The 16,155-nt window shown below is 40.5% G+C and overlaps 1 protein-coding gene and 1 pseudogene across 1 annotated transcript; one reads left to right on the top strand and one right to left on the bottom strand.

The window, feature by feature from the left end:
• Window positions 1-6,080: 6,080 nt before the first annotated feature.
• On the bottom strand, window positions 6,081-7,541 carry LOC126603855 (uncharacterized). The gene is made up of 2 exons (XM_050270848.1): window positions 6,722-7,541; window positions 6,081-6,542 (listed from the first exon to the last, which is right to left on the bottom strand). Exons 1-2 carry the CDS (start codon window positions 7,317-7,319, stop codon window positions 6,496-6,498), a joined length of 645 nt encoding a protein of 214 aa, XP_050126805.1. The 5' UTR covers window positions 7,320-7,541; the 3' UTR covers window positions 6,081-6,495.
• A 3,440-nt stretch (window positions 7,542-10,981) lies between these two features.
• LOC126603849 (amino acid permease 8-like) lies at window positions 10,982-14,733 on the top strand (annotated as a pseudogene).
• Window positions 14,734-16,155: the final 1,422 nt, after the last annotated feature.

Here is a 16,155-nt window from a genome sequence, read left to right as displayed (position 1 = left end):
CGACATATATAGGAGTCTCCCTAACATCAAGTAATAATGCTATTCCTTTACCCTGCTTGGTCATAGCACGGTAGTGGGAGCTGCCAACTTCACATGTTTTAACTCTGTCAGAGCACTTTGAAAAAGTGGTCTGTGGTATCTGGAAAGCTGATGTTGCGTGTGAAGATTACAGACAAGCTTTATCCAAGGAGATCCAGCTCTTGAAGTTGGGAAAGTGGTGCCTCTTCGGTTTTCGAACAAGCAATCCTGTCGGGGATCTGGCTCTCGAGATTCGGAGAACGATGCCTCTTCGATTTTTGAGAAAGCAATCCTGCTGGGGGTCTGGCTCTCGAGATTCGGAGAGCGGTGTCTCTTCGATTTTTGATAAAGTAATCATGTTGGGAGTCTGGCTCTCGAGATTCGGAGGGCGGTGCCTCTTCGATTTTGGAGCAATCAATCTTGTTGGGAGTGTTTTCTCGAATGTGAGTAAAGGTTGGGCATGTTTGCTAGTCTACCTTGCCACGAAGCACAGAGGTTGACACACAGGGACTTTCCAATTATCCAGCAGTGGTACTGTTCCTTTACCCTCTCTTCGATTTTTGAGAAAGTAATCATGTTGGGAGTCTGGCTCTCGAGATTCGGAGGGCGGTGCCTCTTCGATTTTGGAGCAAGCAATCTTGTTGGGAGTGTTTTCTCGAATGTGAGTAAAGGTTTGGCATGTTTGCTAGTCTACCTTGCCACGAAGCACAGAGGTTGACACACCGGGACTTTCCAATTATCCAGCAGTGGTACTGTTTCTTTACCCTTGTGGGTAATAATATGGTAGCTAGACCTTCAAAATTTATGTGTCTAAACTTTGTTAGTGTTGTTTCTTTGCTATTCTTTTACCCTTCTTGGTCAGAGCGATGTAGTGGGAGCTGCAAGCTTCACGTGTCTCAACTTTGTCAGAGAACTTTGGCAAAGTTATCTATGGTACCCATGAGCTACTGTTACGTGTGGGAAGTGGGTGATTGAACAGTACGATTCATGTGCTTTCTACTTCGCCAGAAATCTTCGACAGAATGCCCATAATTTCCGCAAAGCTGAGTGTGCGTGTGACAGGTGCTGACAAGGCTGGAAAAGTAGGTGCCTCTTCGATTTCTGAGATCGGCCCTCGTGGTCTCTGAGCAGCCCAGCTTTTGAGAAAGCAAGCCTCTTCGATTTCTGAGATCGGCCTTCGTGGTCTTTGAGCAGCCCAGCTTTTGAGAAAGCAAACGCCTCTTCAATTTCTGAGATCGACCCTCGTGGTCTCTAAGCAGCCCAGCTTTTGAGAAAGCAAATGCCTCTTCGATTTCTGAGCAGGCGCCTCTTCGATTTCTGAAGCTTCGTCGAGTGCAGATTTTTATAGGGGCTGACATTAAGTTCCCAAGCACACTTGAATATCCACAAGTAGAAGCTCCATTCTTGCACTTCTAAGATCTTGATTTGTCCGACCTCTTCTCTCTTCAACACCTTTGAAAATGTCTGGCCCCTCCGACCGTCGTTTTGACTTGAACCTTGTTGAAGAGGCAGCCCTGCCTTCTCCAGACAACATATGGCGCCCATCCTTCGTCTCCCCTACTGGTCCTCTTACCGTTGGGGATTCCGTGATGAAGAATGATATGACCGCTGCGGTCGTGGCCAGGAACCTTCTCACTCCCAAAGATAACAGACTACTTTCCAAACGGTCTGATGAGTTGGCTGTTAAGGATTCTCTGGCTCTCAGTGTTCAGTGTCTAATATGGCCCAACGCCTATTTGCTCGAACCTGCCAAGTTGAATCATTGGCGGCTGAAGTGATGAATCTCAAACAGGAGATTAGAGGGCTCAAACATGAGAATAAACAGTTGCACCGACTCGCACATGACTATGCTACAAACATGAAGAGGAAGCTTGACCAGATGAAGGAATCTGATGGTCAGGTTTTACTTGATCATCAGAGATTTGTGGGTTTGTTCCAAAGGCATTTATTGCCTTCGTCTTCTGGGACTGTACCGCGTAATGAAGCTCCAAATGATCAACCTCTGATGCCTCCTCCTTCTAGGGTTCTGTCCAGTACTGAGGCTCCGAATGATCCCCCTCCGGTGCCTTCTCTTTCTGGGGCTCTACCGACTGCTGAGACTTCTCCTAAGCAACCTTTGTGAAGGCTCCCTCTTGTTTGTTTATTTTGACTCAAGTATATGTACATATTTGTAACTTATCGGGGATATCAATAAATAAGCTTTCCTTCATTTCAACGTATTGTGTTAAATACACCAAAGCCTTCTTCGCTAAGTTCTTTGAATTTTCTTTTGTTGAAGCTTGTATGTTGAAGCTTTGTGAGTGGAGCATGTAGGTTGAGGTAGTGTTCCCTTAATTTCCCGAGTGAGGAAAACTTCTCGGTTGGAGACTTGGAAAATCCAAGTCACTAAGTGGGATCGGCTATATGAATCTTAGAACGCGAGGCACCTACTTTTCCAGCCTTGTCAGCACCTGTCACACGCACACTCAGCTTTGCGGAAATTATGGGCATTCTGTCGAAGATTTCTGGCGAAGTAGAAAGCACATGAATCGTACTGTTCAATCACCCACTTCCCACACGCAACAGTAACTCATGGGTACCACAGATAACTTTGCCAAAGTTCTCTGACAAAGTTGAGACACGTGAAGCTTGCAGCTCCCGCTACATCGCTCTGACCAAGAAGGGTAACAGAATTGCAAAGAAACAACACTAACAAAGTTTAGACACATAAATTTTGAAGGTCTAGCTACCATATTATTACCCACAAGGGTAAAGGAACAGTACCACTGCTGGATAATTGGAAAGTCCCAGTGTGTCAACATCTGTGCTTCGTGGCAAGGTAGACTAGCAAACATGCCCAACCTTTACTCACATTCGAGAAAACATTCCCAACAGGATTGCTTGCTCCAAAATCGAAGAGGCACCGCCCTCCGAATCTCGAGAGCCAGACTCCCAACATGATTACTTTCTCAAAAATCGAAGAGAGGGTAAAGGAACAGTACCACTGCTGGATAATTGGAAAGTCTATGTGTGTCAACTTTTGTGCTTCGTGGCAAGGTAGACTAGCAAACATGCCCAATCTTTACTCACATTCGAGAAAACACTCCCAACAAGATTGCTTGCTCCAAAATCGAAGAGGCACCGCCCTCCGAATCTCGAGAGCCAGACTCCCAACATGATTACTTTCTCAAAAATCGAAGAGAGGGTAAAGGAACAGTACCACTGCTGGATAATTGGAAAGTCCCTGTGTGTCAACCTCTGTGCTTCGTGGCAAGGTAGACTAGCAAACATGCCCAACCTTTACTCACAGAAAACACTCCCAACAAGATTGCTTGCTCCAAAATCGAAGAGGCACCGCCCTCCGAATCTCGAGAGCCAGACTCCCAACATGATTACTTTCTCAAAAATCGAAGAGACACCGCTCTCCGAATCTCGAGAGCCAGACCCCCAGCAGGATTGCTTTCTCAAAAATCGAAGAGGCATCGTTCTCCGAATCTCGAGAGCCAGATCCCCGACAGGATTACTTGTTCGAAAACCGAAGAGGCACCACTTTCCCAACTTCAAGAGCTGGATCTCCTTGGATAAAGCTTGTCTGTAATCTTCACACGCAACATCAGCTTTCCAGATACCACATACCACTTTTTCAAAGTGCTCTGACAGAGTTAAAATATGTGAAGCTGGTAGCTCCCACTACCGGGCTATGACCAAGCAGGGTAAAGGAATAGCATTATTACTTGATGTTAGGGAGACTCCTATATATGTCGACCTCCATCCCTAACGGACAGGCAGACCTACAAAAATGCTCAACCCTTTCTCTTATCTGAGAGGGCACTCCCAACGAAGCCTTTCGAAATATTCAGCTTTCTTTCCCCCCGATAATACCTCTGTAAACAAGCTATACTAGAGCAAGAATATCTCATATCATCAGGGTTAAAAGCAAGAGTATCCCATATCATGCTTTTTCCCTGTCTTTTCCTTTGGCCTTGTTCTTACCTGCAAGACAAGGAGAAAGAGAGCAATCAGTCAGCACTTGGAATCAAGCTTCCAGCCAGGAACTGACTGCCTGGAACCCCTTACCTGATTACTTACGTGGCATTGCTCTCGAGTACTCATCTTCAACATCTTATGCTTCCAGAGAAGATACCGCATCTGCCTGAGGAACAGATAGGGCAAGTGAGAAGGATACAAGGAAGCATGTGGAGACAAGCGTAACAGCACACGTGCCGATACATCCACTACTCTGTCAAAAGCAAAAGTATCCCATATCAGCAGGGTCGAACGTACTCTAGATGTGATGGACTTGTTTTGACCCTCAAATTCTTCAGTCGGCCTTATACTCTGGAGGAAACCAGAAAACCCTCCAGCCCGGTTCAAGAATAAGCCTGTGGAAAGTTACTTCTTCAAAAGCAAAAGTATCCCATATCATCTCTTCTCATTTTTCTTCTCTTCATCCTTCATGCTGCCTGCAAGATAGGGAGAATGTGAACAATCAGCCGGAGCTCTGATTGCTTACCTTGTCTGTCACCTCTTTCAGCAGATCCCCTAGCCCGGCGACTTGGGGGACTCCTACTACATGGTTTGTATCGCGCTTGACCAAGCCTGAAACTACAAGTAAGCTTCAAGTGAAATTGATACATTATCTTGTGCATCTCCACCAGTTACAGATACCACCCCTGGATGGAGGAAGAGTACTTCCAGAGAAGATGCCACATCTACCTATGAGGCAGATAAGGCAAGTCAAGACGATACCACACTCCGGTACTTAGAAGTTTCGTGGTTACGAGATCATTCTCCCACAATATTTCCTAATGTCATTTGTACTAAATCATTCACTTGTACTCACTAAAGGAGAGCTTGAACCTATGTACTTGTGTAAACCCTTCACAATTAATGAGAACTCCTATATTCCGTGGACGTAGCCAATCTGGGTGAACCATGTACATCTTGTGTTTGCTTTCCTATCTCTATCCATTTATATATTTATCCACACTAATGACCGGAGCAATCTAGCGAAGATCACAAAAATTGACCGTTTTCGCTACCTAGGATCTATCTTGCAAGAGAACGGAGAATTAAATGGAGATCTCAACCATAGAATACAAGCTGGATGGATGAAGTGTAAGAGTGCATCCGGCGTGTTGTGTGACCGTCGTAGGCCACTGAAGCTCAAGGGAAAATTTTATAGGACGGCAATAAGGCCAGCGATGTTGTATGGCACAGAATGTTGGGCGGTGAAGCATCAACACGTACACAAAATGGGTGTAGCGGAGATGAGGATGCTTCGTGGGATGTATGGGCACACGATAAAGGATAAGATTGGGAATGAGGATATCCGAGGTAAAGTAGGAGTAACCAAAATTGAAGGAAATATGAGAGAAAATCGGTTCCGGTGGTTTGGACATGTGCAAAGAAGGCCTACTGACGCTCCGGTTCGAAAATGTGACTACGGGACAGAGGTTCAGGGCCGAAGGGGTAGAGGAAGATCTAGGAAAACTTTGGAAGAGACCCTAAGAAAAGACTTGAGTACTTGGATCTAACGGAGGACATGACACAAAACCGAGCGCAATGGCGTTCTAGGATTCATATAGCCGACCCCACTTAGTGGGAAAAGGCTTTGTTGTTGTTGTTGCTGTTGTTGTTGTTGTTGTTGCTTGACAAGCCAAACTCTCCGATGAATAATAGAATAGAGTTCGTAAATGCTCTGCTTCATATAGCGCTTCTGGAATTCTAATTTCCCCATATGTATAAACTATAGATGAGTGTCGAATTTCTGATGGATAAAGTGGTGGAGTATCTCCTTCGAGTGTCACAAACTCTTGTCCAGCAACATGTCGTGCAAGATCATGAATCACATCAACCATTCTGTATCCAACTACGCCATCAGTATCAGAAATCTCTACTTCCTGAAAGAAAGACATCCACAATAAGTCGTCGAAGTACTCGTCACCAATGTCTTCTAGTCGCTTGCTCCCTTCTTGTAGAACGAAGCCTTCTGCCATCCATAGATGGATCAGCTTTTCCTTCTTGAATTCATAATATTTGGGAAATAATGAGCAAAAGGCAAAGCATTGTCTAAGATGCGATGGCAGATGAAGATAACTCAACATCAAGGCAGGGAATACTCTTTGTTGGCATACATCTAATTGCCAAAGTTCACTATTCTGCATAAACAACCAATGTGCTTCCTCTCATTTAAAGCGCAGTACACTTCCCAAGCTTTTTACTGCTAATGGCAACCCTCCACATTTTTTGACAATCTGCTTCCCAATCAGAACAAGGTGTGGATACTTTTCTTCTTCTCCTCTTCCAAAAGCCCTTTGATTAAACAAAGCCAAGCAATCACCAAACGGTAAACCGTTCAACTGATACTGAATTGAGCTGCCCATCATCAACGGGATCTTTCTGCTGCGAGTGGTGACAACGATCTTGCATCCATCAACTCCCTCTCTAAACAAAGGTGTTAGCTTTTCCCAATCATCCGGATCTTCAGTCCATACATCATCTAACACGAGGAGAAATTTTTTCTTGTGCAGGGAATTCCAAACCTGAGACTGAAGTTCGTCAATCCCGGTGATCTCACACTTACTCTTTGTTACAGATTCAATAATTCCTTTCATGATCTTTGTGATGTTGAAGTCAACAGAAACAAAAATCCACATCCTAACATCAAAGTGTTGCACTACCCTCTTATCATTGTATGCAAATTGAGCGAGAGTCGTCTTACCAATTCCTCCATGACCAATTATCGAAACGCAAGCTGCGTATCCTCCTTCAACCTGCTTAGCATCAGAAGATATCAACAGCTTGACTAACTCCTCCCCTTCTTCTTTCCTCCCATGTATTTCTGTGTCCTTAACAAAAGAGCTAGTCTCCCTTTTCATAGACCCTCGATCTACGATACTAGGCAGCAGCTGGGTAGGCTCTCTGATATTGAACATACGAAATCCCTCAGTTACAGTCCTTTCCAACTGCTGGAGCATCTTCCTGAGTTTTTCAGGTTTTATACTTGCATCATCTATTCCTGAAATACTAAAAGGACGAATCTTGAAGGTTTCGCGAGCGGCAAAGAAGTCGAGAACGTCCTGAGCATCGCAAACTGCCTTCTTGAGGTCCAACAACCACAGCTTAGCAGCTTTGTTGGTGAACTGCTGTTCTTCTGCAACTTCAAGGGTAGCTTGAGCTCGCACCAACGCATGCTGCAGGCTCTGGAAGTTGTCGTCGTAACCAAAGAGATCAGAAGCCTTTTGTAGGAGCGGTGACGCTAATCTGTCAAAGAGCACTTGCAAAGCCGGGGACAAAACAATGCCCGCAGCTGCTTCCATATCTAGGAGATCGCACACAGTATACTAATTCAATTTGGTTGATGGGATTTGGAAGTGGAATGGATCTGCAGAAAGATCAATTTAGTCGATGGTCGATCAAACTTTGAAGGGTAGCTAGAGGGAAATTCTCAGATCCAGAATGTATGGTTCAAATTGAATCAACGTCCAGGTCTTTCATCTTTAGTACTGGTCGTCACCATGGAAGTATGCATTCCAAAATACCAACTTTGCTAAATGGCCAAATCGGATAAATGATCATGTGGCCATAACGTATTCGGAAATAGTCCATGTGCTAAAAAAACTCAAGATTTATAAACTCCAATGGTGTACTTCATTAGCAAATTTAATCCAAAATTATTTTTTTTTGTTAACTATCTGTTAATACATGGGTAAAATTGTACTTTGACGTGTAAACTCTATTATTTACCCTATTAAAAAAAAAAAAAAAAAAAAAAACCAAACAAGACAAACCCACAAACCCAAACCTCCCCGCGACCCACTTCTCCATCTCCTCCCTCTTCACCTGCCATCCCTTCTATCTCCCCAAACCCAAAACCTTACCAAGGAAATTTCAGTATAAACTGACCAACCAGTAATGTAGATCAGGTGCTTTGCATTAGTAATTCCATCAAAGATGTCTTCCCAGCATCTGTGGGGCTCGTAACGTTTGCCTCCAGCAAGAGGAGTTTTAGGAATAAATTTATCTGGGATATGAGCATCTTGGTAAAGGGAAACCTTACACCCTTGTCTCTGTGAGAAAAATGTAAACGGAACTCCTGGAAATTAGGACTCCTTATACCCTTGTCTATGTGGACAGTGATCATAGGGAAGAGAGAAGGGATGGGAGGTGAAGAGGGAGGAGATGGAGTAATGGGTCACGGGGGAGGTTTTGGGTTTGTGGGTTTGTTTTGTTTGTTTGTTTTTTTTTAATTTTTAATTTTTAATTTTTTTTAAATAGGGTAAATAATAGGATTTACACGTCAAAGTACAATTGTACCCATGTATTAACACATAGTTAACGGAAATATCATTTTTGGACTAAATTTGCTAACGGAGTACACCATAGGGGTTTAAATCCGAGTTTTTTTTAGTACAGAAGTTATCTTCCGAATACCTTATGACCACATGAATCATTTATCCGATTTGGCCTTTCTAAATTACTAGTTGAATCCTTCTATGGAAAATTAGCAGCTGATGGTGAAGTAAGATAATTTGTCTCTTAGTATTTATCTTTCTTGTATTCTACGTTACTGCGTTTTGATTTGTTCCTAGTCTTATTGTTCTCCTACAAATTCCTTCAAGTTGGAGAAGAGTAACATATTATGAATTATTTGAGATTCAGGTAGAGTTTTGAAAGTTAACTCCAAAACTTTTATTCTTAGAATTAGAGTATCCAATGGATGAAATTCCCATGAGGAAGAATCAGTGGAGCGGCTTTTCTGTCCAACCCAAAACGTTCGCTTGGAATTTTTTTTCTTTGTGATCGGAATACGGATGGTACACCATGTGTTTATGTGGGAAATTGTATTTTTTAAGTTATTAACTTTTTAACACACATATCCCACCATTTGTATAATGACACGTGGTGTACCACCTCGTGTTCCCGTAGATAACCAGTCGGCCGAGACTTGGATAGATAACCAGTCGGCCTCGACGCAGTGCTGTTTATCCAAATTGAAGGTGCTCCGCGATCGATTGATTCTACGGCAACAGTGCTGTTTGGATATAAACTGAAGATGTTCGCCGGTAACCTTCACAGTGTTGTTTATCCAAACTGAAGATGTGTCGGCAAAAGAAGAAAAAAAAATCTCAAGGTTGTTGAGAGGTTTCGCGAAAGCGATGGTTTGCGCATGGCAGTTTGTGTGTTGAATTGGAGGTGGCCTCGACGTCGCTGATGCTCTTGTATTTATAGCAATGCAGTCTGTTTGATGGCTTTGTAAAACTATTCGCCGTGTAAATTGCCAATAATATTCTTATGAATATTACCTTCTGACCATCCGATTTGCATGTAATCCCATCTTTCGTGCTTGAAAATATCCTTATCCTGTCAGTCCACCCTTGCGGTATAATCCTATTTTAAATAGGACATCATTAATCTGGCTGCTGGATTCGATACTTATCTCGTTATTCAAACCACCCAACAATTTCATGTGGACCTCCCAGACATTTCAAGTTGCATTATCATCGTCACCATCCAAAAAGTCCACATGTAGGCATGCATGGAAGGTAGTCTTCCACCAAATATCTTGTCAAACTCCATCCATCAGACCTTACAATTAGATAGGGGAGTATATGGCCCAAACACAATCCAACTAGAACTCATTTTCTTTTCAACCAACGCAGCTGGCACCAAATTAACCAAAAAACATGGCTAATCCTTCACGTTGGACTCCCCCTTATCTTCATGCAATAAAGATTGCAGTGTGGTTTAGATGAATAATCACCAATCAATAAAAATTGTTCTCCATCACGTGTTAGGACTCTTCACATAATGCTCTGATGCTCCAATCCATACGTCTAAATGCGTCAAGATAATTCATTATTAAAAGATAATTATTATGATTAAAAAACCATAATATTATCTCTTAACCATAACAAAATCATCTTAACTTTCTTATCCGACGGTTAAGAACCATGCTCACTCAACGGCCTTGATCACTCGGGCCGATGGTGTAAAATCGGGTCCAAACAATTGTATTATCATGTGTATCAATTTCTTAGGTTCCGATATTAAAATTTAGTGGTATCTAAAGCATCCCGTTTGGGTTAGAGGCACCCATTGCCCCAACCTTGCCTCCGTAATGCATATATTATGTATGTTTGTGTGTGTAGATATTGTATTTATGTAAATCCATTTTATGGAGTGTTTAAGATCGATATCGACGGAAATATCGATATGCAAATTTGTGGAAATATCAATGGATATATCGTGTCACATCCCAGTCTCGACTCCACTGTAGCACGATATTGGGCGCTTTGGGCTTACCATTTTCTCACAGTTTTGTTTCTGGGAACTCACCAACAACTTCCCAGTGGGTCACCCATCCTAAAATTGCTCTCACCCAAACTCGCTTAACTTCGGAGTTCCGATGGAATCCGAAGCTAGTGAGTTCCCAAAAAGCCTTGTGCTATAGGGAGGAGAGTATGTACATATAAGGCACGTCACCTCCTCTCCTTTGGTCGATGTGGGATCTCACATATCGGATATCGATTTTGATATTAGTTGCTTTCAATGGAAATTCAAAATGAAACTTTAGGGATTGTCAAACATTGGTTTGGACGAAATATAAAAGTTTTTCCAATATTTAACAAATGTGTCAAAAATATCAATAATATCTGTCAATTTCAGCCTAAACTTAAAGAGTTTTTCTAATATGAGATGAAGTTTAGACTTCAACCCCCATTTTCATATCTTCTAATTTTTTGGATATTTCCATGAAATTAAATATCAATTGTATTAAAGAAATTTTAAACACTTATGTAAGCCTTTCTCCTGATTTAGATAGGCTTAAAATTCTGATCATATATTTAATATATAGTGAAAATGTTAATCACAACTGGGTGCATTCAAGAGTGGACATAAATATTTGGTCTTTCCTAATTACCTTACATGTTTCTATGACAAGGCTCAGCGTTACTATAACGCCTCCCTCCATCCGGCCTCCAAAAAGAATATGAATTTATGATTTAAGCGATGCAAAATTTGGTAGTCAATTAATACTTAGTCAAATCCAAAACATGATGCATTGATGCCTCCTCAGCTCTTAAAAGATAAAAGGACTTTGCATCTGTCCACAAAAGAAGGCTTATGTGCTCACCACTTCATTTGAGTCTTAAATTTTTTTTTCCGTTGATTAGAGTAGTTTGAAGTATCATTTATATAAAAGAAGACATGTACAATTAAGACGGTATTAATGTACTGCACCATTTTTTGAGAGAGGGGTTTTGTAGTCTCCTCTCCTCTAATAAAATTGCATTTGAAAAAATACTCATTTCCCAAAAACTGTGTGAAAGGAAGAGCTTCCGTAGGCAGTGTGATTGACCATGAATTTCAGAATGAATTATGTGAAAATGGTTTCAATCCTCCCAAAAATGTGGAAGAAGATTTAGCGATGACGGAAAATCGAAAAGAACTGGTATGCTCTTCTCTCTGCCATTTTTTAAAATCTCTTTTTCTCTATTTACTTGGCTTACATTCATTTTTTTCTTCAATTTGTCTCCTTTAATAAAATTAATCTCTTTTCTCCTTTAATAAAATTTCTGTACATTTTTTTTTTCCTTTCAATCTTTGGGCTGTGGAGGACTGGGTGGAAACTGGCAATTATATAAGAACTCCATTGAAATCAGAACTACCTAGAAGCAACGGTTCAGATTTCTTTTTTTTTTTTTTTTTTTTTTTTTTGAAGTCTAGATTATTGCATCATTTTGCTGACAAAAAAAATGAATTTTTTTCCATTTTCTTTAGGAGAAAAATTGCATTTATTTTAAATATTTACATGAACCATTAAACTTATGATCAAACTAACACCATTTTGATTTAAAGATATTGTTTCCAGATATGCAATTTCAAGTATGTCTTGAACAATTTTAATTTCTAAGAAAAAGATTGTAAAAAAAAAAACCTTGGAGTATCAATAATATACAGTCATTTTTTTCGCGGTCAACTGAAATATGGCTAATGCAACAAACTTCCTTTGGATACTACTATAATCGTCAGATTCTGTTTTTGTTTGAAATTAACAATTTGAAAATAAAAATTAAATAATTCGCCTTTAGAATGTGTAATAATTCGTGGATTAGGTTGCTTGGCTTGCGTTATACGGTTGCACCCAAGTTTAAAATTTTTTATCCGTTGATTAGAGTAGGTTAGAATTATAGATTTATCAAAAGATATTAATCTTCTTTTTATGTGACATATTTGCAGGGACAGTGTGGACTGCTTGTGCACACATAATCACAACATCAGTTGGTGCTGGAGTGCTCTCTCTGGCATGGGCAATGGCTCAACTTGGCTGGCTTGGTGGCATTTCCATTCTCTTGTTTTGCACATTTGGTGCACTTTATGCTGCCACTCTCTTAGCAGATTGCTACAGATTTCCAGACCCAGTCACTGGCAAGAGAAATTACTCTTACATGGAGGCTGTCAAAGCCTATTTAGGTAAAATAATCATATGATTTGTAAACTCTCATGCAAATTTACCCAATTATTTTTGGGAAATGCTCTCCTCTACCACCATTACTATTCTTTAACCTTTTAGGTGGAACAATTTACAAGTTCTGTGGATGGATGATATATTTAAATCTTGCTACCATTGGAGTTGGCTTTACAATAACTACGGTAAAGAGCATGATGTAAGTTTTTCTTTATTTGTGGAGGAGGAATCGGGACATTAATATCACTAGACTAATAGCTAATATGAATTTTTACATGAATTTGAGTAATCAGTGCCATATAGAAACCGAATTGCCATCGCAAAAATGGTGGTGATGACCCATGCAAGTTCTCCAACATTCCTCATGTGATTGGATTTGGAATTGTAGAAATTTTCTTATCACAACTCCCAAACTTTCACAAGCTCTCTGGGCTCTCAAAGGTTGCAGCAATTATGTCTTTTGGGTATGCCTTTATCGGAATTGGACTTTCCATGACAAAAATCATATCGGGTAAGTAACTCCTTTCCACAAAATTTGAAACCTCACCTCCCAAAATGAAAAATGAGAACGAAATGGAAAGGTATCGAACAATGGAGAAATTCTTATGCATGGACGTTCGTATAATGCACCATTCACACAAAAGGTGGGCTCCTTTGCATGCATGTTGGTTCCATTTGATCCCACGTTTTGTGTCAATAGTGCCGCTTACTGGAACATAAGAATTCTCCACACTAGGTTTAAAGTATGATTTAAAATAAGAAAAAAAAAAATTTGCTTGAGCAGGGCATGGAGGAAAAACCTCTCTTGCAGGAGTGGACCTGCCTTTATCTGAAAAAAATTGGAGGATGTTTGCAGCAGCTGGAGACATGGCCTTTGCTTGCTCATATGCCCTAGTACTTTTGGATATCCAAGTAAGACATCCCAATTTCCAAGTCAATTAGTTCTTGCTTTTCTTACTTGTGGAAGTATATTGAGGGTTTTCTATTTTGTTTTAGTTTTAGACATCATATTGCATTTTACTAATTTTCAGGACACTCTAAAGTCATCGCCACCAGAAAACAAAGTGATGAAGAAGGCTGTGTCAATAAGGGGTTTGGTTATGTTAATATTATTCATGATGTGTGTGGTCCGTTGGGATATGCTGCATTTGGAGATAAGACCCCAGAAAACCTACTGGCTGGCGGTTTTGGAGATGATATAGCCTTCTGGCTCGTTGATACGTACGGCTAATGTTTTTATTGTGGTGCACATAGTTGGTGCATATCAGGTACATATGTTTACCTTTTCACCCAAATCATGCTTCTTAAGTCTGCTCAAACACTAAGACAACAATATCACATTAGAAGATTTTGTTTTTTTAGATAGTCTGACATGTTACGTTCTCGAACTGACGATCTAAACTCACTATAAAAATACATCTCAATAGTTTAGTGGCATAGAATGAAGCGGGTAAAAGCGCTTTAAGTGCCTAATAATAACATGCATGATTATCATTGACTAAAAGCTTTAACCACCTCATTATCCTATTCAACTTATATGTTAGTGACTGTTGACGGTGTTTTATTGACTATTGATTAAAATCTTGTATAAATATGTAGTCCAAAATTAACAATATGATAGCATAACGCATCATACTATTATAGTATAAAATATAACATCAGTTGTTATTCCTCATGAGCTAAGTGAAGCATTATCTAAATATGTTGTTTGAATTGATAGTCTAACAACATAAGATGTCAAACGTAAGGTCGGATGTTATTACTTCATTTGAGCAGGTACTTTGCCAACCAGTGTTTCGAGTTATTGAACTATTGGCTAGAAGGAGGTGGCCCAAGTCCAAGTTCATAAACAGGGAGATCCCAATCAGACTTGGGAAGGTAAAGTTGAACATGAACATGTTTAGGCTGTCATGGAGGACAGCCTATGGAGTGTTGGTCTCATTTCTTGCCATAGCTCTGCCATTCTTCTCCGACATGCTGGGCCTTCTTGGAGCCCTAGGTTACTGGCCACTCATAGTTTACATTCCAGTGGAGATGCACATTGTGCAAAACAAGATTGCAAAAGGTACAATTAGATGGTTTGAGCTCCAATTGCTGAGCCTTTTGTGCTTGATTCTTTCTTTGGCTGCAGCATCTGGTGCCATTCATGGTCTGTATAAGGGTCTCAAAGCCTACAAGGCCTTCCAAATTAAAGAGTGAAGTGACCCGAAAGTTAGCATATGCTTCGATATCGGCATATAGCTTATGTGTATTAGATAAAAGGATTTTGCTAAAAAAAAAAAAAAAAAAAAGACATTTGCCTTCGCGAGTTACAATTGACTTAAGTGTTGTTAGTGGATACAATTTGAGAGACTTGTAAGAACAATCTCATTAGGCTCGTATATATGGTGTTCAAATTAACAATTATTTTCTTATTTTTAGTACATGGGAGACTTAATTATGCAGCCTTCATTTTCTACATTCACATATGCTTTTTTTCAAAGGTATTCTGCTTTTCTTCTTCTCTCTTCTTAAGCATTTCAAATTTTTAAAAGTGGTAGACTAGTACACTTGAGTTCCGTGACACACCCCGACCTAAATCGAGGCGTGATGGCCGTCACGTGAGGGTGATATAGCCAAGTGACAATGATATGAAAATGTGAGTAAATAAAAACCAAAACTAACTTACACTAGACAAATATATAAGTGCGAGTGAAGGTATTTAAAGTGTAGATACAAATAGCCAGAGCATAGGTAACCTAGATGCAGTCCAGCCAGCTAAATATTAATTATACAAGACATGAAAGAAATTCCTACATTATTTGAAGTCTGTCAGAACCGCCGTAGAATCCTCGTAAGCCACCAACATGAACGTCTAACTAGAACCTGGAGGGGTGCAAAACAGAAAACATGAGTGGGCAAAAACAAAGCATTTTAAAACCATTTCTCTTTCCAAAAATAATAACTCCTCACCGTAAAACCCGTATAATTTCCCAGAAAATAGTAATACATACGTATGTAGAAATCATGCTAGAGAGTAATGAAAACCAAGTATATGCCATGTCAAGTATCTCAGCAATGAAATGAGTAAGCGAGGTGAAATAAATCAATGTAAACTGATATGTCAGCCGAAGTCACCTAACGTGACCTATACGACTAAGCCTATAGCTCATCTACCAATTCCTGCACACGAGTCAGAACCACCTAATGTGGTCTGTACGATAGGTTGGGTGTAAATAAGTACGCTTAAGTGCTACGATCACATGAAGGCTATGCGAAGTATCGCAAGTCACCTACGAGTCAAAACCACCTAATGTGGTTTGTACGACAGGCTGACACCTACCTTGGATCCAAGGTGAGCGTGTGGTGCGGGAAGTGAACGATCACGTGAAGGCTGGGCCCTGGCCTCGGACAGAGCACTAACACCGGGGTGCAGGATAATGAGCACTAAATGCATCTAAACATAACCATACACATTGTAATCACTATCATCAATATGCACTCACCTGAAGCTTACATGGGCGTCCGCAGCATCATGTAATAATATGCATATCTATGCTAATGCATATACTAAAATGTAATGCAATTGATATGGCATTTAAAAAACGTAAATCCATTTAAAACCATTTCTGGGAAAATGGAAAACATATATACATATATATAGAAAACCAAAAGCCCACTCATTGGTATGTAGCAGGGTCGTA

The sequence above is a fragment of the Malus sylvestris genome, chromosome 15, assembly GCF_916048215.2.
Source record: "Malus sylvestris chromosome 15, drMalSylv7.2, whole genome shotgun sequence".
NCBI lineage: Eukaryota > Viridiplantae > Streptophyta > Magnoliopsida > Rosales > Rosaceae > Malus > Malus sylvestris.
The sequence above is the reverse complement of the archived record's forward strand: the minus strand, read 5'-3'. Positions and strand labels throughout refer to the sequence as shown.